Consider the following 25,319-nt stretch of genomic DNA (forward strand, 5'->3'; position numbering starts at 1 on the left):
CTACTTCGTTACAAGTAGCAGCTTGAGCCGTAGTTTTCTTCTTTCCTTCCTTACTTTCCTTTCATTATACATTCTTATGAATAAAATGATCCTAGTCATATGTGCGTCTTTTCCAAGAAATAATGCAATATAAAATGATCTATTTGGGAGTCACAGTAATCAAGTAATTACTGCTTCGAGAGTACTTGAGATATTTGCAGTGGTTAACTTATATTTAATCTATCGTCACATGGGTGTAACGTATAGGCCTGGCAGGATTTCCTTCATTCTTTCGCAACACCCTCGATATAGCCTTTTTCCAATGTAAGCAAATAGCCCTTCCAGCCATCATCTTTGGTCTTATAGCTTGTCAACCCTGATTCATATTCATGACCTACTGGCCCAGCCCAGGACGAACACGGGATGCTAAGAGTTGATTTTGATGTCCGTATGAGATCTAAACTTATTTCCATTGTCAAACACACCCAGAACAAGTAATTTCTTCTCAAGAAGAGATGAAGATGTATTCACAACATTCGTGTCTAGAATTCCCCAGAGGAAGGAATCAGGACGGGACCGTTCCAAACCACCCATCTCTTCCTCCCGGGCCCAAAAGAAATCGCTACCGTTCATTACTACAGGCTTGGGGCGTGTAATTATTGATACCTATTCGAGAGCAGTCAAAGAATTGTAATGAAGACTTTTTTTTTTTTTATAAACCAAGGAAGGGCTAGTCAGGCAACTCGGGATTATTATCTCTGTTACTAGTTGGTTATGAAGCAATGTGCATTTACAATGAAAACTTGAGACATTTACATCTCCCAGGAGATGGCTCGGAGACACACCTTAGTACGGAGCTGACAGATAGAGCGAGCCTCCGACCAGGCCACCCTAACTATTGCACTCAAACAGCACTCTGGATCTGAGCTCAAGGATGAATTATTAGGATCAGCTATGGAGGTGGTCATTGATCACTGCTAAGGGTTGATCACCTCAGTAAGCTGAACATTCAATAGCCCGTTGGGACGCCCGGCCTGGAGGGGTAGATTAAGTAGATTAGGAAATCTCAATAAGACAGAGCTCTTTTTGAATAGAATTAGGCTAGCTGGGTAGTTACCCCGGGCGCTAAGTAATACAGTAGACTTGGATTCGTCGTAGACTCCCGGCCGCGGCGAGTCAGTCTCCGATTCCGTCTCACCATTGATTGAAAGAGAAACGCAGAAACGAGCGGCGATGACGACCAACAACCTGACCATAGCACACGTTGGTGGAAAATAGATCAGGAGAGGACGGAAATCACCTCTCGTGAGGCAGTACGCTGGCTGCACCCAGACACCCGAAATAAGCCCTCAGAATACATTGGATCCCTTCGGGCACGTCCCTTTTTTTTTTTTTTTTTTATGAGCAAAGACTGGACCAATTACATGCGATAATTCATGGGCGGCCCCGAGTACCCGATGTCCATGTTCAATCTATCCCAACCCCACAGCGGATCCAGAAACGTTCCGGTCAGAGGATCTCCAAGTTGCAACCCGATAACACCACCAATCCTGTCACCTGGATCGGCAGAGGTGGTCACGGGCATGCCAGCTCCCAACCCGCCAGAATTGACGACGGGCATGCCAGTGCTCAGTCCGGCAGGATTGGCCATGGGCATTCCGGTGCTGAATCCGGCGCCGTAGTTGTTGTACTGCCAATCTGCTGCCGGGGTTGATTGCATTGGCATAGGATTATAGCCCTGCGTAGCAGCTGCGTACGATGGTGGTAGTGGTTGTTGATCGAGTTCGGACGATATCGAACTCATGGCCGACGAAGTGTTGTCCGTGCCATTCGAGACGACGGGTAACGACCCGGGAGGGCCTCCGGGAGGATCGAAGCCGTATTCTGCGCCCGCAGTAACATTAGAGCCGGGTGCTTCGGGCGAGGCAGACGTCTTTATTTTCTTTGAGGAGGACGTCTGGCCGATCCCGAGAGTTTGTTTTTCTGCCAAGGTGAGCGGCAGCGTAGCAGTCAACTTCCTTAAAAGTGAGGCCGAGATCCGTGCCGACTCAGACAGGTTCGCCATGCCGTCCATCAGCTCCTGCGCTGTGCGGACAGCGCGGAGACACTGGCTGCGCTTGGGTAGGGTGTGTTCCGTATCGTGGACGATAGCAGAGCACATGGTAGTAGCGGCGTCGAACAAGAAGAAGATGATAAAGAAATATTTGATGCTTTGCGGGAAGATCAGGTCGTAGAATTTCTCCCCAGCCTTCATCAGGTCCAGACACGTATCGACGCCCTTGAGCCTGAGGTTGGCACCGAGTTGTGTATTCATGATCTTCGGGTCGGCAGTTCCGCACAGAAAGGTTTTCAATGGCGCAAGCAGATAGCAGTAGGCGATGATGTTGACTTGGCAGCGCATAAAAGGGATGTAGTGGTACTTCTGATCCCAGCGTGTATCAGGCCGGTGGTCGCGCAGGGCGGCTGGGAACGTGCCCATCCACTTTTCCAAAGCATCCTCAATGTCGAGGATAAGCTTTACAGAGCGGTCGGAGTCCATCTTCTGGAATAAATGGGAGACGTAGAGACCAAGTTGTGCTTGAAGGGCGACAGAGCCCAAGGGGTGGGGTATCTCGGGGTTTGTGATGTTCTCTAATCGACCATCGGGTATCTCTAGTTTGTGGTCGTCTTGGTCGATGAGAAGTGGGCGAGAAAGCAGAGTGGACATTTGCCTAGTCACATGATCAGCAACAAAAAGGGCGAGGGTATCTCGTGCAGCTCAAGACGTACCAGTCCCACGTCCAGAGGATACACCATAACCTGTTCCGCAGCTCACGGTCAAAGTCAGGCAGCCCCTCTGCTGGTTTATGCATGCCTAGACGACGAGATGTTAGTGTACAACTCAAACACGCAGTTTTCCAAAGCGCAGCATACCAATCTCTTGTGCTTCGCGTATAGCACCGCTCAAGGCATGCCAGGAGTCCACCACGGCTGCCTCTGACTTAAACCAGGACGCCTCAAGGAAGAGCTGCTGCACCTGCACAACCCCACCCGTGCCCCTCGGGATCGACGAGCTGAGCTTCTGGGCGGCTGCGTGCAAGCGCTCCGTCAGGGCCTGGGACTTCTCACCCAGCTCCTGCTCGAGTCTCTGCCGTAGCGAGGTCTCCAGATATTGGGTGGACACGGCGCAGACACGGATCAGGAGACAGGTGAGCTCGGGGCTGAGCCTCTGACCCGCTGCCCTTGCATCCCACCATGCTGCATTCTGTCCGCGAAGCTGCTCTGGGAAGATGCAGTAGTATTGATAGTTGGCCACTTCTAGAAAATTCTGGACAAGGACATCTTGAACAGTGTTAGCAGGTTTGAGGCGTAAGAGGTCGGCATTGCATACCTGTGTAAGGCTTTGGCAATATAACCTTCAGCGCGGTCCTGACCTCCTCGGATTGAGGACCAAGACAAGCCTCTTCACGGCTGGCAGACGACTGAGGTTGGCGTCAGTTACAAGTTTAGATCCCCGAGCAACGTCATCACCTACCATATCGGCGCCGGGTGCTGCAAGGGCAAAAAATTCATGGCCAGGCATGTAGCCCAGTTTGGCCAACCCGTCGGATAGGCTATGATTAGGATCATCGGCGAGATCGGACAGGTCCTCCGACTCGAAATTGTCCTCTTTCCGCTTCTTTGACAGCCTGGGGAGTAGATGGATCAGTGGGACGAACGGCTTTCTGCATCCGAAAAGCAGACAACCTGTCGTCACGTACCTGGGGGGACCATTCGGAGCGTCACTCTCTGGCGACGGCACTTTCCTCGGGGCGAATTGACAGAGGTGAGGGACCTTTCTGGCCTGGCAGTGGTTACAGGGCCAATCGCGTGAGCACTGGTAGCAGATGGTTGATATACTTTAGCTCAAGCCGAGGCGAGAATATGGACTCAGAGCTTCCCTCCTCCTACCTTTTGCTTTCGGCGCTGGCATTCGAGGCAAGACGTTGCTGAACGGCCAGTCTTGGCCTTCTCGACCTGGTTTGAGTTGGGCATTGTTCGTCCGATGGACCACATCTACTGGGAGCGTGTCTGGAGGATTCTAGGGATGCCACGAGACGGAGGGAATGGATCGCCGGTTCGGTGTCGAGGTGCGGTTTTTGATGGGCACGGAGTGTGTGCGTACGAAAGATTGGAGTGTGAACGAGAGACATGAAATAAAGTTTGAGCCTTGCTCATTGGGATGCGCATCCCACTCTTGACTAAGCTCGGGCTGGCCCACCAGGGAGAGAGGCGGAAGAGGTGTGGAGATGTCGGCGGTAAGGGGTTCCCGGTCTCTGCAGCGGTGGTGGCGGCACCGCGCCCTACTATAGTACTAATGTGTTCTATAGTAACTGTAGCACGGTATAGTCTGCAGGTACATAGCTAACTGGTAGGTAGTACTGCGTCGTGGGGAGGAGGACGGGGAGCGGCAAGTGGTCAAACTGTGCCAATCCAGATGCAGCCCGGCGACAAATCGTCTGGGTGCCCACACCCCTTGCCGCGGTCTCAGCGCCCCAACCGGCCGTGGGCCCGGAGGGTCGGGATATTTCCTGGGCCACAAACCTGTCGCATCCTTCACAGCCGCCGGAAGAGGAGATTCATTCATACAATCAGATCCAATCCATTCTCTGGCACGGCCGAGCCTTGACCTGGACCTGTGCCCGGAATGTAAGCCTGTCGTGATCGTCGTCGTCGTCGTCGTCGTCGTCCTCCTCCTCCTCCTCCTCGTCCTCCTAGTCATTTTGCTGGCTCGTGCCATATTCAGGTCCAGGCTACTAAAGGAGAGCAAAAGCAAGGTCACAAATCTGCGCCATGGCGGTTGGTCCATGTCGCTGTCGGCCTAGGGCACGCGATCCTGTGCATCAAGGAACTATTCCCGACACAAGCCTCGTCGTCCCAATCGGATGCCCTCCACTGACCGAGTGTCGTAGCAATGAGGGTGCCCATACAGCCATCTGGCCTCCGATGGACAGGGGGGCCGGCGACCTTCAGGCTGGAAGGAGGAGGATTGTGGCTTGTCCAACCCGTGTACTCACGCAAGATGTGACGCTGGACAGGGTGCTCTTGAGACCAGTGCAGCCAGCGAGTGGCGATTCTTGGCGATTTCTGTGGTGCCTGGCAACCCACGCCTGGTAGTAGGCTGTCAGGTTTCGATGCCTTCTTTACCTTGACTTGTCGTGGTTGGGTTTCTCTGTTGTTCAGGAAATGAGGGGAGATGAGCGTGGACCGGAGGCTCGTGCAATCCTCGTGCAGTTGGAAAAATCCAACAACAGGGCCTCAGGCAGGTGGGCCACGAGCTGGGAGCTCGTCGTATCACCCCTCCTCCCCGATCTGGACGTCGCGTCGGGAGTGAAGACATTGAGCTGAGTTCGCTAAGATCGTCGCTAAATAAGATCCAAAAATCCTCGGGACAGGGGAGCTATACTCGCGAATCTGTCTTGATGCAGGTGACCACCTCGTAAGCGGAGCTCTCGAGATTGTAGTGGGCCCCAGCAGATACAATGGTACATGGCGGCAGAGCGCACCACACGCCTGGTATTAGGCACGGGGTATTCGATCGCCTCAGGGTTCGCTTGAACCAGGTCGAGATGGAGGGTCCGGAGTGACAGCATGTAGAACACTGCGGCGTGGCGAGTGTCTCAGCACGCTCAGCTCCCGAATTGGCCGGTAGGGGTCTAGACCACTGGAAGAAGCGCGACGTGACCGAGGGCGAAAGGGGCCCGGCTGAGTCTTTCTCTCTCGTCAAAGCGAAATTGATCATTTCGAGCCACGATTGATGGTTTGATTCAGCCTGGCTGGTGAGAACGCCATAGATGAAGCATGCGCCGGCGGCGGGCCCATTCCACCATTGGGGGGGGGGGGGAGGTGGCAGGGTCTGGTCGCAAAGTTGCAGGTATTGGGCCGACTACTTCCTCAAGGGCGCTGTTAGTGTGCTGCGGTGAGAGTCTCAGCGAAATGCTGCGATGCTTCAGCCGGGGAAGAAAGTGGCCTGCATCCGAAAGGGGGGTGTAGTGGGCCACAGTGGCAGCCAGTCTTCGCCAAGGGCTCACCCCGAAATGCCCACCGAAACCATCTACCCGAGAGGTGTCATGCCCCTCACGGGTCACCATCGCTCGTGAGGCGAGGCCATATCGAATGCTGTTTGGATAGAACATGCCAGGCGGACGCGACTCGTGCGTCGAAGAGGCTTGAAATGGTCTGATGTTGGCATGTGAGATGATCTCGCCGCCCGGGATGCTGCTGCTGCTGCTGCTGCCGCCGCCTCTGCCTACCTCATATCATAGAGATCCATATGGCGTTGGGTGGATACCACAACAGTAGGAGCTGCGTCTTCGATCTTACGACTCTCTTCCCAGTTGTAGTTGCTCCCAGCCACCGTCGTCTTGTCATTGATTGCGAGTCTCAGCCTTGCCCAGCTCCTGGTGTCGTTCCTTCGACATGTAGCGGTGTCATGGACTCGAGGTTCTTCCGAGGCCAAGCCTGTCCTGTCGTCGGTGCCTTTCGGGGTTGTTAGGACTCGAACTTTTTGTGCGACGCTAAACCTGGGCATGATGTAAGGCTGAACCATACAAGAGACAAGCCGCAGATCCGTCGTCTGCACAATGCATTGACATTGTGGGCAAATTCGGGGATCAACGTTGAGGTTGGAAGTAAACGGCTAGGTCGAGGTCCAAGTCGAGGTCCAGGTCGAGGTCCAGGTCGAGGTCAGGATTGAAGGCTGGGCACTCTTTTGGTCCTTTTTTACCCTTTTGGGATGCGGCAGGGACGACTCGTACATACATATGTAAATATATATGCATGAGCAGGAAGGGTCGGTCGCTCCAGCCTGTCGCATGTCGTCCCTGCTGCGATGTTCAACCCCAACTGTTCGACCTGAACAGTGAGCGGGCCTCGACTGATTTATCAATTCCAACCATCGCCCCTAAAAGCGCCGCACAGCCTACATCGATCGATCACAATTGCCCAACCTGGACCCAGTACCAAAAGAAAGGAAGGGAAACAAGAAAAAGTTGAGAAAATTGTCCGCCATCCTCAGACGATGCGTCCAGAAAATCGTACGATGCCAGATCCCTCTCCGGGCTGGCTTGTCTTGCCAGCCCTGGCTGTCCGCATCTCGAGCCTTCTGGACCCCTTCTCTCCGACACCTTTCGGGCATCACAGCCTTTCGCATCACAGTGCGGACATAGAGGAGATGTAACTCTCGACGTATCACGAGAACCTCCAAGACCAAGAGCCCTCAAGACAATCACCATGATCGCCCTGCGGTTGAGGGACCTTGGCTGACCAAGCTTCAGGTACCAGACGGTGATATATATGTCCAGGATCTGGTGCTCCCCTGAAGGATTGCACTATGATAGAGGGTGCCACCACACCCTCGGCCCGTGGGCCCGCCTGACAGCTAGGCTGAGGACCAGAGGAGAGAAAGAGGTGCCAGGCCGCCTATCGCGTCCGAGAGCCCTCGGACACCGTCATTGCAAGCACACAGGACTGCGGCTGCCAGTTCATTGACGTGGTCATATCGCAGCAACCCACGAACGTTTTCTTCTTCTTCTTTCCCCTCTTCACATCCCTGATCTGCTGCCGGCCCACCTGCTTTACCAAGCTTCTGGGATCCGCTTCGTCATGTGGTTTGTGGGTCTGGTCCTGCTTGTCAAGATCTGATGTCGACGGGACGTTCCGATGCGCCGTGCGTTGAACGTTCCTTAGGTCGCTGGTGGGTGGGTGGTCTGGACCTCTCCATCCTCGCTTTGGGTACCAGGCCCATAAGGAAAGCGGGCAAGGGCAGGGTAGAAAGAGGGGAGAGGGCCAATAACGCGCTGTCTTGTGTGTTGGAGGTGAGGCTGAGGTTTGGTCCAGGATAGTTGTGATGCCTGCGCCATGCCTTGGAATAAATACATCGCCCCGCCCCGTCCCACGTGCAGAATAAGTGATCAAGTGTCTTTGTGCCAGGACACTTCCTCCATACACTGCATGTGCTAATCGTACGATGCTGATATTGATGTTGGCCAACCTCGACTTCTTATACCCCCTCACCAAGTGAGCCAATTCGACCCCATCATCCTTTCCCGAAAGCATTCGGCCCAGCCCTCACCGCTCTCAGTTCCTCTCTGGGACATCACAAAAACGAAGACATGACCCGATTTGTCGATCCTGTTCATCAACACAAACATTCATGCCCTTGACATGGTACCGATTCCACAAGGATGGAGATCGCCCGCTGATAGCCTGGCTCTCCTCACCGTTCGTGACCAGACATGCCTCTTGCATGATCATTCGGCCGTACCGCTCCATGACTTCCGCAAAATTTCGGCCCCAACCTGAGACCCTTTCATCAATGCGACACCCTCATCCTTGGTCTTCGGCATGACATATCACAACGACCAACTGCCAGGTATTAGCTCCGCCGTACCTTGTGACCAGAGCTCCATCATCACGTCGCAGCGAGATCTTTCACCAGCGGGGCCCAAGAAAAGTGTACCACCAAATATGCGTCCTACACGGCATCGCCCCACAAGAACCAGTGAAATGCCTGGGTACCTCTTAAGGACCCAGTTCCTGCCGAATTGTTTCGGTCTTTGACGTGGACGCTGGGATCTCGGCCTGGCGTGGTCACGCATACAAGTCGAGATTCATGTCCGTTGGGGCACGCCATTCAAGTCCGTGTGTTTTCGGCCTTGGTATCTGACACTGGATGGGCACATATTCCTTCGACCCCCAACCAGCCCGAAGAGCCTCGGTCTTTCGGGAACAGATGGGCATGGGTTTGGGGCCGTCCAAAGGTGGTGAGCATTGATAAAGGCAGCGTGTGGTGCCAGCAAACAGAGCCTGCAGTAAGGCACACAGTGTTTCACCGTTCACTGTTGATACGAGGGCGAAATGAGAAAATAAGCAAGAAAGGGAGAGGGGGATGTCAGGTCCCTAAGGATGTGAGTGTCCTTGTTCGTCTCCCACTTCTGGCTATAGAGGCACCCGTCGCCCAACCGAAGCAGACCGACATCACGCTGGCCCCAGATCTGAAGCAGCAGAAACTCGGAAATATTCATTTAGGAATCGCAGTCCCCCCTGACCTGCCTTGAGCATCCAGACATCTGCAGACTTTCTAAATCACGTATCCACGAGGTTTGGGGCCAGTGCTGCGGTCGTATGGTGCTGGAGACCAAGAGGTTGTGTTGCGTGAGACTCAAGCTGGATTGTCACAAGTCTGATCAGGAGTCTCTAAATCAACTGGAACATTGCAGCGCACTCTTGAGTTCCGCAGTAACAGAAACGAGCTCAGCCAATTGCCGGCTCATAGATCGTGCGATTATGGTGATGTGATGATGGAGCTGGAGTTAGTTGGTTGGTCAGAAGGAAACAATGCCCTCCAAGGCAATACACTTTATATGCGACAGCTAAAGGGAGTGACCACTCCCAGCTGACTGGAAACGGCTGTGGCCTATATAGCTGCGTAACGGTCGGACTCACACACTTTAACCCCCCCCCCCCAAAAATACCATGAAGGGCAAGGCAATTCGCCCAAGCTTTCTAGTGAATCATGGAATAGGGTCCAATCATGATAGTACTGTATCCTGAGTGAAGTCTGCTGTCCATGAGGGTTTCATGTAGGATTGCGACATCTCGTAGAGCTTTTTGTGATGCCTGTGGTTGGGACGGAATAGACACACATAAATGACGTTGACAAATTTGATCTTGCTAACTATTCACCTGATGGGGATAAATAGCATGGATGTCCATAGGTGTTAGTGGTCCCAGATGAGAGGGGCCAGAGGCGGTGTAACGACATTCTTTTTGAGGGCAGCAAAGAGCCTAAAAACAAACACGCATAATAGAATCATCAGTTTCCTACCCCTAGCCAATGTTCCAATTAGGTATTTTACCCACCAGCCCTTCTTTCCCAAACACAAGTCATTCCATACTGATACTGTGAAAATTCCAGAAGAAGAAAAAACACCACAAAACCGAGTCATCAATGGACATAGGATCCTGTCATTCATTACGAACCCTCTAGTCATCTCCTCCTTCTCCCCTTTGATTATGGTGATGTCGCCCTCCACCCGACTCTGCCTTGCAGACAAAGGTGCTCCATGTCTTGCTCCTCTTGGTGTCAGGCAGTTTGATCACATATTGGCTGTGCTACTCCAAACCTGCATTGGACATTCGCCCCAAGGGGCCTTGGTCTCTAGGCTTGTCAAGGATGTTGGAGTAAACCTCCAACCCAAGGCCCATAGTCTTGACAAGCTCGAAGATGTGGTCCCCCTTGAAGGTCTTGGCCCAGATACGCAGCACAGCTGAGGCGAGCTGGCGCAACTTGGCCGAGTCACTGAGCGACACTTCACCTCTGTGCTGCTGCTGCGTTGTCAGCTGAATTGGCTCAGCAGACCCAGAGACTGCAGCCAAAGACGGGTCAATGGGAACAGCATATTCAGTCTCATCGACAATGGTCTTGATAGAGGACAGGATGGTCTTTTCCTCTGTTGTCAGGATCTGGGTTGGGCTCATCGATGCAAGAGTGATCAGCCACTTGGCAAGGAGCACAGCGCACTCCAGATTGCACACTGCAGGGGTGCTTGTTAGCGGTAGTTTCTCACCATCATCTTTATCTTTTGTCACATAATTATCAGAAGGCACAAATAAAAGGACGGTTTTGCTTACGAGAATGCTGGATACTCCACTCTAGAGACTTTGTCCTGGCAATGTAGTTGATGCCAGCCTTGACAAGCATCGAAAGTGCATGCACTGCTTGCAAGATGGCCTTATTGAGACGTTGGCCACGGGGCAGGAGTGGCATGTTGTTGAAAATGCTAGCAGCCACATAGGGATCACGGCTCTCGAGTGCACGGGCGGGAATGAGGTCGGTATGTAGACGGATATGGGCAAGGCGGGACAGTGCCGTGGCGTCGAAGGCCACTGGGCCACCCGGGGTATTCTCACTGCCCATCTGCTGGGCAGATTGCGTGATCCGAAGACGGTGCTCTTCGAAGCCTATTTGCCAGCTACGGAGTGCACCGCTGATCTGGTCGACATCCTGCTCTCTGAGACCGCTATTGTCGAATGCCACGGCGGCGATGAATGGACTCTGAGGCAGCGCGAACGTGGTCTGCTTCAGCAGGTAGATATGCTGGATCAAGGCATGGATCATGACGTAATTTCCCAATGTCGAGAGATCACTGAGTGACCCGCCATTGGGTCGACTGAGAAGTCTCGTCAGGGCGTCTTGGAGGGTTATGTTGGAATGAGGGATCGACTGCTTGGCTTCGCGCCATTGCCATGTGTTCTCTGCTCGCCACAGTCTAGAAGGGCTGGGAAGTGTCATATTGATCTCTGAGGTCACCAACACGGGTGGGCTGTTGTATGCGATGCTGCACAGGTTGAAGTAGCAGTAGGCAATGAGCTTGGTCCGGATGCTCCCTTCGTATTTCACCCAAGCATCCCAATCATTGACCTGGGTAGGCTCCTGGGTCAGGCCCTCGTCTCGAATGAGAAGGGCAAGCTGACTCTGCAGGGACAGGGCATCTTGTAGGATGGCTTTGGCGCCCCAGAGACCGACGGAGAACAACAACAGGAGTGCCTGAATGGTCTCTAGACGCGACTGAAAAGTATTAGGAGAACTATGAAGTAGTTAGTAGAAAGGAGGATCTAAAGCAGTAAACACATGACGTACTATGGCTCACGGTGAGTCTCCTGCGTCATCGGCCGGTCTGAATGCACGGAATTGAAGGAGTGTCGAAACCCGGAACTGGGCGATGCTCGTGTCGAATGAGGACTGTAGGCAGCTGGGGTGGGCAGCAGTGTGTGGATCTCATGGCTATGACGCCTTCGAATCTGCTCTAGAGCAACTGCCTTTGCGGCATACCAGAGAGCATGGCCGCGGTGGCTCTCAAACCTGTATTGTGCACCCACCGAGGCGATTGCAAGAAGTAGCTCAGGCGCCATTTCGGTGGGGGACAGTGTCGGGATATGCAAGAACGGCAGGTGCTCTTGGAACCCGCTGATATAACCCTCGAGATATCGAGTCAAGGTATGTCGCGACGGGAAGACGAAGTCGTTGGGGAGGACACTTGAGAATTCGTCTAGGCGGTTCTTGATGATCCCATGGTCATTAGCCGAGATCCTCCATGCCGGAGCTTTCATCCCGTCCTCCTGCAGCCGATTGACACCGTCTGTCGAAGCCTCCGGTGCGAGCGAAGGGAATCGGGACGGGAAGACAGAGTTCGTGCCGCGAGGCCAAACACCGAAGGGCTGATCCGCGTCCACCCCAGCTGGCAAGAAGTGTGACTGCGATCCGATGTCGTCCATGAAGAGGTCGTAGCTTTCGAATGGGGGCGGCGGGGGTCCCGCATTCATGGTAAAAGGGGCCGACGTGACCGGGAATGATGCTGTGGTGATCGGAAAGGGCGCTGCGCTGACTGTAAAGGGGGCAGTAGTAACTGGGAAAGATGTGGAATAGACGGCGGGATCTGGCTCGCGGCCACGGTCATTGTATGATGGCAGGCCGTCGACTCGACCTAGGGTAGGCGGTGCCTGGCTTATGTCGGGTATCATGGCCTGCATATTGTTCACATCACCAGCTGTAGCGAGGTGGGTCGCCGCGTCAGACAAAAGATCGAGATTGCATGCTGCAGCTGCTCTTGGTGCGATGCGAGAGTCTGGGGGGAGAGAGGAGACCACAGCAGACATCGTGGTGTCGGAAGCTGGTGCAAAGTGCGGCTGGGAATGCTGTGCTTGCATACCGAGCATATCGGTGTCGGGCTGGCTCTTGGTTGGGCTCGCCTGCGTCGCTGTCGACGCCTTTCTCTGCCGTGTGGTGGTGCTTGGAGCGCCATCTTTGTTCCCCTCATTGAGATGCACAAGTTTCTCGTGGCGGACGAGGAGATCCCTGATGTCCATGTAAGCATATCTCGGAGAGAACACAAGTACGCAAGAGAAAATAGGTGGCGAAATGGTCGACTGGGCGGTGAAGAAGAAGGAGAAGGAGAAATGACAAGGCGAAAATAGGAGAAGGGATGCAAGAGAAGGATATGTGGATAGATAGACCGATAGCTTTAGGTCACGTTGGGGTAGCTTCGAATACGAGGAAAGAAGTATATTGGAGGCCTGGAACGGGTGTGTGAGGGGTTCTAGGCCGCCCTGCTTCGCCCTGCATCAGAGTACCCAAAGACTTCAGATACTGCAAGAAGAAATGATGCTCACCTTCTGCCAAAACTCTTTCCACAGCTGTCCCAGGTGCAGGCGAACGGCTTCTCCTTGGTATGTGTCCTCTCATGCCTCTGCACGTGTTCCACTCGCCTAAATCGAAGACACGGTAGAAGTAAGCAGGAGTATCATCCCCAATGGGGGTCAGACTGGACAAGCTCACCTGAACCACTTATCGCAGAAACGGCAAGGCAGAGTTTTGGGCTTTGGCTGCTTGACATCGCCGGGCCCATCGACAGCGCCTGGGGGACTAGGCCCCTGCGGGGATTGAAGAGAGAGCATTCTGGGAGGTCTCGAGGATCAGAGAGGGATGCTCGAGATTGGGGTTAACGGAGGGTAGCTGGTAGGTTACGCAGCGGCGTGTGTGCGTGCGCACGCACGCGTGAGGGGATATCTCAAATGCACCGTCCCGGAATGGCGGCGTTCTTGCACTGGACTGAATCAGCAGCCAACAAGCAGGTCCTGTTTGCCGAGTTGATGGGCGGAGCACGAGGTCAAGGCGCAGAGGAAAATGATGTTTCTTTGTTCTGGGAGACTACCCCTCCTCTCGGAGCCAGCTTAGGGTGTCCGGCGTATTGTAGTGTAACCTTCAGAGGCCAGGGTTTGGGGGTCGATGCGTGCTAACGATAGATGAGGTGATACTGTCTGGCAGGGCACTTACGGCCAAGGTGAGATAAGGTCGATCGCACGACAGAACTTGTGAACGCAGGATACTGCCACCCGATAATTAGGCAGTGATGGACTCCGTCCTGATACAATCGTTGTTGGTGGCCCGCAGCGGGGAAATGAGACAGGGACCACGCGAGCCGGGCCAGGGACCACTGTCAGGAATCGCCCGTGTGCAAGTCTTGGGAGCCTTTTGTTTTGTTTTGCAGGTGACGAATAGAATGCGATGTTGTGGGCGTTCTTGGCTATTGGAGAGAGGAGGGCAGGTTCCCTCAAGAACCAGAACCTACACAGGCACAGTGCCTACACGGGAATGATGCCAAGGTGGAGGAGGTGTGGCGTCCAACACGAATTCTTGAGGGTGGTGACCTTGCTGGCGACGGACAATGGGAATTCTGATGGACTCTCGAAGGGGTCTCCAAGAACTGTGGGGAAACGCAGCTGTTCTCTATGAGTAATAAAATGAGTTAGCTGCTGGAGATGGGTTAGAGATTGAGTACTCCTGTGCCCAATTCTAGGCATTATTGGAGCATGGGAGGCGAGGTTGGGACAATGATGGAAGTCTCCGAAACAGAAGACGTGGGGGGGATGTACTTGAGAAATGGAGAAGGGGGAAGTATGCTAGGGGAGGTAAACGCGGGGAAGCTGGATGATGGATGGTGAACGTCTCGGTAGTGGACATCAGCCACACAGCTTGGCCCCCAAACTGTGACGGAGTGCGAGGGCCCGGTCTGTGTGTGTGTATGTGTGTATGTGCGTGCGCGCGGCCAGTGAGGGGAAAGTCAACATAGTCCCCAGTCTCATAAGGCTTGTGAAAGCGTGTGCTGCAGATACTGAGGAAAAGACGGAGCAGAATTTGGAGACCACAAAGAAACAATCACAGTAGAGGTCTGGATTTGATGTGCAGTGAAATCAAAATTTCACATACCAAGACACGTTTTGTGCGGAAAATGTCTCTGAAACCTTGGAATGTTTGAGGAAAGCTTAGGGGATCATAGGCCTCGAGCTCGAAGGTCAACTGTCAACTGCAAGCATGTCAAAATCTCGATAGAAGGTGAGTCACATTTTTGTCGCGTGTAGAGTACTGTAAGGTCTGCAGAGCATGCATAGCCAGGTGGGAGATTGAATTTGTCAACTGTCAAACGAACGCATACGTACTGTGCACTGTAGATCTTGGTTGGTGTCTTCTCCTCTCGCGTGGTATGCCTTCTCCAAGAGACAGAGTCAAGGCTGGCTGCTATGACAGGGCTGAGGGTTTGCTGATCAGCTTTGACGTAAGTACGATCTGTCCTCCGCAGCCTGACGAGTACTTGGTCCTTGGGGTCGGACTCCGACTGGCTTGGGCCGACACCTGGGTCTATGTGTGGATTGGAGATGGTGAAGTTGTAGGCCTGCGCCTTCGAGAAGGCTGTTGATGATGATGGATCGACAAGGTGGGAAATGGGGATTTGATGAGGGGAGAGAGGGCTAGAGAAGGCTTGGGCGCCCCAAAGCAGAAAAGGCGGGGTTGGTAGGCCCGAGAAAAGAAAGAGAATATGGACAAATGATGATAAAGAGGTGGTTATGTAGACGTGGGAAGGGTGGGAGGAAAGGGGGGAGAAAAGAGAGATGATGTGGTGACCACCAAAAAGGTTGCAGGACAAGGACAGGGAGTATTTTTGTTGCTACTGGGGCTGCTTGTTACTGTTGCTGGTATTATTGCTCCTGCTGCTGCTTGCTGCTGCTGCTTGCTTGCTCGGCCCTCAATGATTTTTCTCTGAAGAGTGCATCGCGTTCAATCGAGCATTGATGACCTCTGAATGGATTGCAGCAGCATGGTCACCTGATTCCTTTGCTTGGTGCTGCTGGCCTGGGGACGCGGAGAAGGTCAGTCAGTCGGGTCGAGCTGTTGGCTCGCATTAGCAAGTGGAGAGCGTGCATGCAGCCTTTCGCCTTCTCTTGCGTTGTTCAGTTTCCCTGTTGACCGGTAGGCACAGTACTCCGCAATCGTGCTTGCGATTTGGGAAGGGAGTGGAGGAAAAAATGTGGGCGAAAATGCGGAGGCTTTGCGGAGGTGGGGACGGGATTTTTTGGAGGTGGGCAGACAAGGCAGAGAAAGTGGCACGGTGGACAGCGCAATGAGGAAACACAGACCTACAGTACCGTGGTTTGGGGGCATTGCTGTGAGACTACTTAGGTTGGGTAGCAGGGTAGGTGCAGAGAAGCCGGGGGGAAGAGAGGGGGACTTTCCATAGTAGCTCGTACCAAAGTGTTAGTGGGTAGCGACCCCCGCTCCCCTGTCCCTACAAGCTCGAACATGAGAAAAAGACGTTAGACTTCAAGACCTGCAGCAGGTCACAAACGTCCCAAAAAGAGCATGTGGACGGGGAAAATAACGTCATGCCCTTTGTTATTAGTCACCTCTTAGAGTTGCCCACGGCCTCTTCGAAATTAAAAGAAGAAGAAGAAAAAAAAAGGGGGGGGCGGTAGGACTGCTAGTTATGGTACTACGCATGGTGCATAAGTACTCTTGGCCAAGGACCGTTCTGGCATCCATCCAGCAGCAGAATTGCATCAGGAGACACAGGCATTCTCTGCCCGGAATTCCGTACCGTCAATAGCCAGCCACAACTTGGCGGTAGCTCAAGTGGTAGGTCTTACCGTCCAGCCAGGGGCCAGTTAGGACGCGTCGATCAGCACTTGCACGGTGGGCTCATACCTGACCCCTCTCCTTCCATGTCACACGCTGTGGCTTCTGGCTGCCCTGTCGTCTCTTCTACCACTGCAACCAGGGATGGATAGAACTCCCCATTCATCCTCATGGATCAACAATTACGATGATTAGCATACACAAGGTCTGTCTCCGCATTGGAGAAAAGCAACTTTTTGGGTGGGGGAGGGGGGAAAGGCGCTGTCGAATGTAGCAGGGAACAAGCCTCCAGCCACCCCCGGGCGGAAATGTTGCTAGGCTAAACTAGCGAAAAGAGGGGTTTCCAACGCTCGCCTCGGCATTGCAAATAGCATCCGCGCAATGGCTCCTGATGCGCTGATGCAAGTCCACCCGCCGCCCGCTGCTGTAGAACCCAAATTAGAGTGGATCGTCCAGCCAATCATGAGGCACTTATTACGGTCTGCTCTGTGCTACAGCCTGCATCCTCTTGTTAAGGTTCTGGGTCACAGCGTGGCCTTGTTGGAAGACACAAGATTTCTCCCAAGACGATCCCAAAAATCTCCTTCGAACTTGAAAATGGATCGCGGTGTGGAGATGATGGAGAGAGAAAGAAAACAGCAAGCCCAAGAATCCGGGGAAGCCAAGTTGGAGAACCCATGATCCCCCAGATTCTTCGAAAATCCGGGGAAAGGAACGGCCCCTGGTGGGTGGTGTGGGCCCAACCGCCAACATTTGGGGTTCACCGCCTGGTGCCATGGCCAGATGCGGAGAAAACCTCAAGGATTTATGTATGAGGATTGACTTGGGACTTTTTGAGAGGACATAGATCCATGATACGCTCCTAGCAGGTCCGTCAAGTATCAGACCCGTCGTCTCGTCCGCTCTCACCAAGAGCATCACACCTCTTGGGAGCCAACGTTACAGCGGCCCAGCGCAACGACCAGTCTCCCTGGACATACCTGCCATCACTCAGGACTGATTTCTCGACAAGTGGCATGCATAGCCGCGAAGCATTCTTCTTGACTCCGTTTAGTGGCAGGTAGCGAACGCCCAGGCCAGTTCAGCACTCACTTGTCAGAACACTGCTACTCCCAGCCAACGGTCATGATTGGCACTCTTGAAACAGATACCGCTCGATGTTACCAGAGTTCCAGAATGGTGCATTTCACCACGTTCATCACTCTGGAAGGGGCAGGCGTTTCTATTCTAGCCGGTTGTGCTCATGCCACCGTGTGTCGAACCTCGTCAACGTTGAAGCTCTCGACAAGCATCCTCTTGACAGGCTAGATAGAAAGTGGAAAATGACAGTTTTGGTACGTTCCTCTTTTAAAGTGTGGTTCGAGACAGTGCTCAAGCTCATATTACAAGTTTTCATGGCAGATTGATAGCGAATAGGCACACCTCCGTGCCCTCTCTATTTGACAAATCAAGCATGTAATTACCGAGATCGACAAAGACTGCCAGCTTGACCAAAGACCTTGAACCCCGCGGTCACTCCCCTTCCTCCACCTCTTTCCGCGCTTCTGTCCATCGCATGGTCCCATAAATTTTTGCCGGGCCTCTCAACACCTAGGTTGGGCTATATATTGTGCATGAACTCGGCTGAGACCATAGAGAGCATCATGGCAGACAGCAAAGTCAGCTATCGACTGGCATGATCTCGTGAGTCGATCGGATGCCAAATTGGCCTTTCCAGAACACACAGCTCTACGATTCAGAGGTCGAACTTCTGCAATGATGGGGGGTTGGACGCCCAGGTCATGGCTGTATGCATCATATCGACTAACAAGTGATCAGGCTCACAGCCAGACACCATATGTGATGTATGTCTGTTCCGTTGAAGGTTTCAAACATGCGGGCCACTGCCTTGTCACCATATGCAGGGTCAAGAACCGAGGATTCGACTTAGGCGGTCAGCACTGGCAACCTCAATAGAGGTATGGGCAGTCCTCGCAACCTAGTCTGGTCTTGGTATGCACACAACCAAGTCAGACTTTGATCCTCAATGTAGGCCAGATCGAAGAAGACGCTCGAGCTGAAGTGTTTCACCGAATCGAGGGGCAAGAACCAACGATGGTGTGCGGGTGCCAACCAAAAATGGTCATCAGCGCAGTAGGGTTTGATACGCAACGAGGGCTAGCTGGTGAGAGATGCTCACCCGTAGATCAGAGGCCACTGTTAATCTTGTTGGATCTTCCTCTGAACTACCCACAAGTACCGTCATTTATGCCACACAGCCTCGGCTTGAGAATGAGGAAGCGTGAGCGGAATAGGAACACGTACAGGCAGGAAATATCGAGAGAGCAAGTCACTTTGGATCCTCAGCCATCGATTTTGAAAGATTCTAACTTTTCCCTCTATCCTCAATGGCCAAAACATCCTCATTGGATGATCCCCAATATTTGGACTTAAAACTGCTGCACAGGCTTCCCAAAGAGTGTATATGAACCAGACAAACCGGGAAGCAACAACGAGTGAGCGCTGTCTGGAGACCCAGATTGAAAGGGAAGGGGGCTAGAGAGAGCGAGGAGCGAGAGCGGATCATTGCTGTTTGACGACGATTGGAATTTTTCCCCTTTTCTTTTCTCTTTTTTCTTCTTCTCTTTGCTGTCGATTCGCAGGTCAGTGAGGCCGTTGACACGAAGCGGGAAGACGGGCCAAAGCAGCCGCAATTTCGGTGCTTCAGAGGCAAGACGACAACCCACTTCGAGCCCTTAAGGAGAAGAAGAAGAAGAAGATCATGACTTTAGCATTCCTCTGTGACTGCCCAAACTCGAGTGTGTAGCAACGTCGGTGGGCCGCTCAGTGCAAACGAAATTCGGCCGAAGTTCTCACCGTTGGCCTATGCCTAAGTACTAAGTATTTAGTATGCATGACCAGGTCCACGAAAGGAAGGCAGCAGGGCAGGTAGGTGGTCAGGCAGCCTATCATAGCGCCTCCACGGGCTGTGCTTGCCTCACAAGACCTTGCTGACAATAATCTGGGGAAGTCTGGGGACTAACTGGGGCCTAATCTAGCTGCAGAAATTTACAAGGTTGCTTGCCATGCTGACGTGCTATGTTTGTTTTACGTAGCTACCCGATCAAGGCTCTATTAAGGCAGATCACCTTCAAACGCCCCCTTGTCATCGTTGCATTACTAACGATGTGTCGAGCCAGCTCGGCCCTTTTCCTCAATCTCTCTCATTTCCCGGCCATGTGCGGCTATCGTAGGCAGCCCCCTGGCAGCTAATCTTGGAAGGCCCGATCGTGCATTGAGCTGACCCATTGGAAGTTTTCGCACAAATGACTGACCACATCATTTTGGAGAACCGCCGAGTTGAGTCCAGTGGTGGACACCTGCCCAGTGCTGCCCCAAGATACCCGTGTGAACACATCACATAACCCGTGCAGGGACGATCTTATGCGGCTGGGAGGGTCCAGCGGATGATATGTGCATTGGTCAGCTAACGAGAGGGAACACACCTGGCAGGTTCCAGCCAGTCAAGGATGGAGGGGTCGTCGTCTTGGTGGAGGTCATGAAGAAAAAACCCACCCAAAATTGAACGCCTACCTGTGGGATGGATTGACCTAGCTTTCATATTGTGGCAAATCTTACCAAAAGTGTCCCCAACTGGACAACCACAATCTCTCGAGGATTCAGGATTCGAAACACCGGCGGCATAGAATCGTGATAGGGACAAACAATGCATACTGCTGACGCTATTTCCAGGCACACAATCCAGCCTAGAGGGACGACTACCGACAGGTCAGTGACATACAGCTCTTTAGATGGAGAGCTGTCGACTCAGATCTTGGCAGGGAGCCACGCACGTCACGGTACACTTCGTGAGCCATGCAGCCACAGCAAGAGAACTAGAAGGAGTTGGCGTTGGCGAAGAACTCCTCCAGCAGCAGCAGCAGACAGGTTGCGGCACGTTACGTCATGTCATCTGGGACCTCGGCCACTGCAACACCACCAACCTCGCAAACCCTCCGCAATCGTGAATCGAAGTCCCGTCCCTTCGAGAAGTCAGAGTCAGCTGCACCCCAGATGAGTGCGCATCGTGGATCATGTGAGTGGACTGTTCCACCCATGACCGTCTGTCTCTCCCCACACAATATGGGACTGTGGAGCACTTCGCTTGAGATAATTTTCACTTGGGGCCCAAGGGTCGTTGCGATCGTCTTTGCTGCTGCCTCTCGTTCTACCATGTCCTTAATTCATTGCCTGCCTTGGCTGATCACTGCCTGACCAGCCAGTTCGCAAGACCTTACATGAAAGTGCTTCTTTTCTTTCGCCTTTGGGATCAACGAGTCTCGGTCGATCCATTCACCGAAGTACCCACATACACATATACACACACACAACCCAATCCACCTTAGGGGCCACCACGACAAGAGGTGCTGCACAACGACCCATCGTCTTGCTCTGCCGACTCGACTATCAGCTCTATTCATGGCATATTGCAGTGCCGCCAGATCCAAAAGGCCGACATTGTCCCGTAAACAAGGCACAGGGCACTTTCGGAGAATTGTCTGTTCGACCAGCCAGCATCGAGATGCCAGCATCCAGATGCTCTGCCCGACCGACTTTTGGCCTTGCTGCCCTGAGAATAGCCATTCGAGTTTTACCCGCTTAACGGAACCCCTACCCTCTCCCCAGATGTCGACCAAATCACCTGCAGAGATCATCCGGAAAGAGGACCGAGCAGTGGGGTTGGCGCGTCTCAGTCCCCGCGGATCGTGAAGCCTTGTCAACATCTCTCCGTCGGGCTGGTGAGCTCGATTAGGCGTCCAAAAGTGGGTCGCGACACCCCTTCTAGTCCTGCCACCATCAAATCTCCGACGTGGTTGGAGACCCTTTTGGAATGCCTCGTCCCTGAAATTTGGCGGCGACGAATCACCACGGCCCGCATCAGCATTCGTCGGCACATACTGCCGCCTTGTCGAATCTGGAAACCAACCCTGGCATTTTTAGAAGCCGCATCGCTAATGCAGCTCCTCTTCAGCGCCACAACCCACCCCCCCCCCCTCTTTTTCTTTTTTGCCTGACTGCTGCTATGAACTTGAAGAGGAAATGAACAAGTCAGATGCCTTGGGTAGGGGGCTTTGCCATCTGCCATTTGGACCGCGGTTCCTTGCGAGAGGGGGGACGGGCAGGCATGTGGCCCATTTGCCCATGTGCCATGACACGCTCATTCAAGACCATAGGTCTCGTGAAAGACAAGAGATCAGCAATCTCTGGTCGGCGAACGTCAAGTGGCCATGTCTAGAAAGGGTCTGTGACTACAAGCCACGCCTGTTCTGTTGTTCACTTCCACACACACACACAAAAACATAGACCTCGAGAGGAGAGGCAGATGCAGGCAGGGATTCACACATCTAGGTTCCCCCTGGGCCCTCTCGGCCAAATCCCATTTGTGGCTGGCCCCTGTTGTGCGCACCCTCTGCGAAGGTGGCTAGCCTCGAGATGTCACGATGCTCCGTTCCTAGGCATGGCCAAATGTACGCAGCGGCATGTACCCATCCCTTGCTAACCTGGTCGCTTTGGCCCCGTGGGCCTCCACTCCTTGCTCAGGGATGGCAAAGATGCCCAGCGAATATGCCACCCTATGTCAGTCTTCAATGTACTTTTGCCCTTAAGCTTGTTGGCAAAATGGTTTGAATATATACTGCCTGGTTGTGCCGCATGGTGTTCGTCCCATCGTCCTCGTTTCAAGCCCAAGGTGTTCGTATCCCTTGATTGGAATCGCCCGTGTTTCGTTTCCTTCCCTTCTACAAGCTGCGTCCTTGGTTGACCATGCGTTCATTCTTTCATTTTGTCCTGGCTTTTGCCAGTCTTCCCTTCAACGCCCATGCGGCATGGTGGATGGAAGACATCACCCATCAGGGCCTGGCTCCCTATGGTGGTTCCGGCTATGTTGTGTTTAGAAACGTTATGGATTATGGTGCCGCAGGTCAGTCAACACCATCAGGATGTGTAACATTGTTTGGACTTTTTGTGTGCTGACCAAGTACTATCTTGTGATGACCAGGTGATGGAGTCACCGACGACACAGCTGCCATCAATGCTGCCATTGATGCAGGGAGTCGATGTGGGGAGGGATGTGTAAGTTAGCCCAACTGCAAAGGAGGGGCTCATGGTGGCCCTCATAATCCTGATACTGCCCGTCATACACCCCATATGTCTAGTCTTTGTTTGCTGACAAGACCCTCACAGGATTCTACTACGGCGACACCGGCAATTGTTTACTTCCCTGCGGGAACCTACCTCATCTCTACGTCCATTTACCCCGATTACTTCACCCAGCTTATTGGTGATGCCACCGACCCGCCCACACTCAAGGCTGCGGCTGATATGTCTGGCTTCGGCCTCATCGATGCCAACCCGTACTACAGCTCGGACCTCAACTGGGTGTCTACCAATGTGTTCTACTCCTCAATTCGGAACTTGATCATTGACACGACCAATGTTGCTGCCACGACCGCCTGCACTGGCATCCACTGGCCCGTCTCACAGGCGACCTCGATCCAGAATGTGGTCTTCAATATGCCTACAACCGCTGGTGTTGTTCACGTGGGCATCTTCATGGAGTCTGGCAGCGGTGGCTTCATGTCCGACATAACCTTCAACGGTGGTGAATACGGTGCGCAGTTCGGCAACCAGCAGTACACCATGCGTAATCTGGAGTTCAACAACCCTGGCACAGCCGCCATCCAGATGCTGTGGGATTGGGACTGGACTTTCATGAACCTCACCATCAACAATGCCCCCCTGGGCATCGATATGTCTTTGGATTCGTCGTCCGACCAGGTCGTCGGCTCCGTGATTATCATCGATAGCACTTTCACAAATGTCGATGTGGGTATCAAGACCGCCTATGACACGGCCTCTACCTCGACGACCAATGGCAGTCTCATCCTGGAGAACATCGTCCTGAGCAACACCCCTGTCGTGATCGAGAACGACAGCGGCACCGTTCTTGCCGGTGGTACTACCACGATCGCTGCGTGGGCAGAAGGACACACCTACACGCTGACCTCGGGGCCCACTGACACCATGGGCACCATCACGGCTGTCAGCCGCCCTGCTGCCCTGCTCGGATCTGGTTCCAGTTACTACAGCCAGTCCAAGCCGCAATACGAGACCCTCTCGGCGTCGGACTTTGTGAGCGTGCGCACTGCTGGCGCCGTTGGAGATGGAACCACGGACGACACAGCGGCCATTCAGTCGGCCATCAACAGCGCCGCGAGCGCAGGCCAGGTCGTCTACATTGACTACGGTCTCTACCGCATCACCAGCACCATCTCTATCCCCGCGGGCACCAAGATCGTCGGAGAGACCTTCCCCGTGCTCATGGCCTCGGGCTCTTACTTCGAGGACAGTAACAACCCCCAGGTTCTGCTGCAGGTTGGCACCGCGGGCGAGTCGGGCTATATTGCGTTTAACGACTTCATTGTCTCCTCGCAAGGCGCTGCCGCCGGCGCTGTCCTGATCGAATACAACCTGGTGGCCCCAGCCGGTACGCCCAGCGGCATGTGGGATGTCCATGCTCGCATTGGTGGCTATGACGGTAGTGACCTGCAGGTCTCGCAGTGTCCCAAGGAGCCTGGTAGCGCAGCAGTGGACGACTCGTGTATTGCGGCTTACTTGAGTCTGCATGCCACCACGGGATCGAGCGGGTTGTACATGGAGAACATGTGGCTCTGGTAAGTTTCAAATGCGAAGAAACAAACAAAACAATTTCGCTTTTACAGGAGGCTAACGGTCGATTCTTTTTCTTCCATTTCAGGGCCGCCGACCACGACATCGATGACAGCTCCGATACCCAGATCACCGTCTACTCGGGCCGTGGTATGTACATCGAGTCGACAACCGGCACCTTCTGGCTGGTCGGCACTGCCGTCGAGCACCACGTGCTCTACCAGTACCAGTTCGCCTCCACCACCAACATCTTTGCCTCGCAGCTGCAGACCGAGACGCCATACTACCAACCCTTGCCCTCCGCCTTGGTGCCCTTCACTGCGAACGCCACCCTCCAGGACCCGACGTTTGACTGTACCGGTGTCAGCGGGAACTGCGACGAAGCCTGGGGCCTGCGCATTCTGGATTCGTCGGATATCTTCATCTACGGCGCCAACCACTACTCTTGGTTCGATAATTACTCACAGAGTACGCGTTCCTCCCTCCCCCCCCCCCCCGGGTGGCCAATGTCTCTTTTCCCTACTATTTGCATTTCTATCTATCTCCTCCATCTCAAAAACAAGTGAGCTAATGTTGGTATTTAAAAAAAAAACAGATTGCTCCACCTTTGCAACTGGCGAACAGTGCCAAGCCCGCATCATCAGGCTGCAGGGCACCCTCTCCAACATCAACATGTACTCTGTCAACACGATCGGCTCGACGAGCATGATTGACAACGCCGGCACCGAGGTTGCTAGCTGGGAGGATAATGAGGGCGTGTACCAGTCCAACATCATCTCCTTCAGAACGGGTTGAGTGTGAGTGCATGTGTGAGAGAGGGCAGAGAATCCCTCCCCATCATCAATAAGCAGCTTAGACCAGGTTTTCCACAACCCGCTGCTGCATGTGCATACATTGGGCATTTTTCTTTCTTCTGGCGTATATAGTCATCTCTTATTGAAAGGGGGAAGAGGTGGAGCAAGTTTCGGGAAGTTTTATATTCTATTACTTGTAAATACTTTTTTTGTTCGATGCCATCAAGTTGTAGGCACTCAAGATTATCTGCGCTGATCGGTGCTAACTTGTTCAAACTTGTATTGGACCCCGACCTGTTCCTCAATGTGCTATGAAGGATTGCATGTAGGGAGCAGACCTGTTCCGGCGT

At 53.4% G+C, this 25,319-nt stretch overlaps 4 protein-coding genes across 4 annotated transcripts; 1 reads left to right on the forward strand and 3 right to left on the reverse strand.

Moving 5' to 3' along the window:
* Positions 1–1,379: 1,379 nt before the first annotated feature.
* Positions 1,380–1,740, reverse strand: M406DRAFT_358094 (uncharacterized protein). The gene has a single exon (XM_040923791.1). The coding sequence runs from the start codon at positions 1,703–1,705 to the stop codon at positions 1,400–1,402; it is 306 nt and encodes a 101-aa protein (XP_040772760.1). The 5' UTR covers positions 1,706–1,740; the 3' UTR covers positions 1,380–1,399.
* A 205-nt stretch (positions 1,741–1,945) lies between these two features.
* On the reverse strand, positions 1,946–3,568 carry M406DRAFT_50052 (uncharacterized protein; the record flags this gene model as incomplete). Its single annotated transcript, XM_040924405.1, has 4 exons — positions 1,946–2,690; positions 2,749–2,833; positions 2,893–3,349; positions 3,482–3,568. Coding segments are annotated over 4 exons (1,374 nt in total), but the record flags the coding sequence as incomplete, so codon positions are not given.
* A 6,071-nt stretch (positions 3,569–9,639) lies between these two features.
* Positions 9,640–13,571, reverse strand: M406DRAFT_281862 (uncharacterized protein). Its single transcript, XM_040918460.1, has 6 exons — positions 13,337–13,571; positions 13,171–13,266; positions 12,453–12,856; positions 11,642–12,377; positions 10,633–11,588; positions 9,640–10,535 (listed from the first exon to the last, which is right to left on the reverse strand). Exons 1-6 carry the CDS (start codon positions 13,453–13,455, stop codon positions 10,114–10,116), a joined length of 2,733 nt encoding a protein of 910 aa, XP_040772762.1. The 5' UTR covers positions 13,456–13,571; the 3' UTR covers positions 9,640–10,113.
* Positions 13,572–22,087: 8,516 nt separating this feature from the next.
* Positions 22,088–25,261, forward strand: M406DRAFT_95048 (family 55 glycoside hydrolase). The gene is made up of 5 exons (XM_040926289.1): positions 22,088–22,427; positions 22,506–22,579; positions 22,691–24,180; positions 24,264–24,643; positions 24,771–25,261. The coding sequence occupies exons 1-5, from the start codon at positions 22,271–22,273 to the stop codon at positions 24,968–24,970; spliced, it is 2,301 nt and encodes a 766-aa protein (XP_040772763.1). The 5' UTR covers positions 22,088–22,270; the 3' UTR covers positions 24,971–25,261.
* Positions 25,262–25,319: the final 58 nt, after the last annotated feature.

The sequence above is a fragment of the Cryphonectria parasitica genome, assembly GCF_011745365.1.
Source record: "Cryphonectria parasitica EP155 unplaced genomic scaffold M406scaffold_8, whole genome shotgun sequence".
NCBI lineage: Eukaryota > Fungi > Ascomycota > Sordariomycetes > Diaporthales > Cryphonectriaceae > Cryphonectria > Cryphonectria parasitica.

Bases quoted from the DNA above. Each gene is read 5' to 3' on its own strand.
- M406DRAFT_281862 (XM_040918460.1), bottom strand. From the start codon at position 13,455: ATGCTCTCTCTTCAATCCCCGCAGGGGCCTAGTCCCCCAGGCGCTGTC. The intron at 12,857-13,170 runs GTGAGCATCATT...CATGGACATCAG, and splicing joins GGAAAGAGTTTTGGCAGAAG to GGATCTCCTCGTCCGCCACG. The intron at 10,536-10,632 runs GTAAGCAAAACC...GCACCCCTGCAG, and splicing joins GTGGAGTATCCAGCATTCTC to TGTGCAATCTGGAGTGCGCT.
- M406DRAFT_95048 (XM_040926289.1), top strand. From the start codon at position 22,271: ATGCGTTCATTCTTTCATTTTGTCCTGGCTTTTGCCAGTCTTCCCTTC. The intron at 24,181-24,263 runs GTAAGTTTCAAA...CTTCCATTTCAG, and splicing joins ATGGAGAACATGTGGCTCTG to GGCCGCCGACCACGACATCG. The intron at 24,644-24,770 runs GTACGCGTTCCT...AAAAAAAAACAG, and splicing joins GTTCGATAATTACTCACAGA to ATTGCTCCACCTTTGCAACT.
- M406DRAFT_358094 (XM_040923791.1), bottom strand. From the start codon at position 1,705: ATGCCAATGCAATCAACCCCGGCAGCAGATTGGCAGTACAACAACTAC.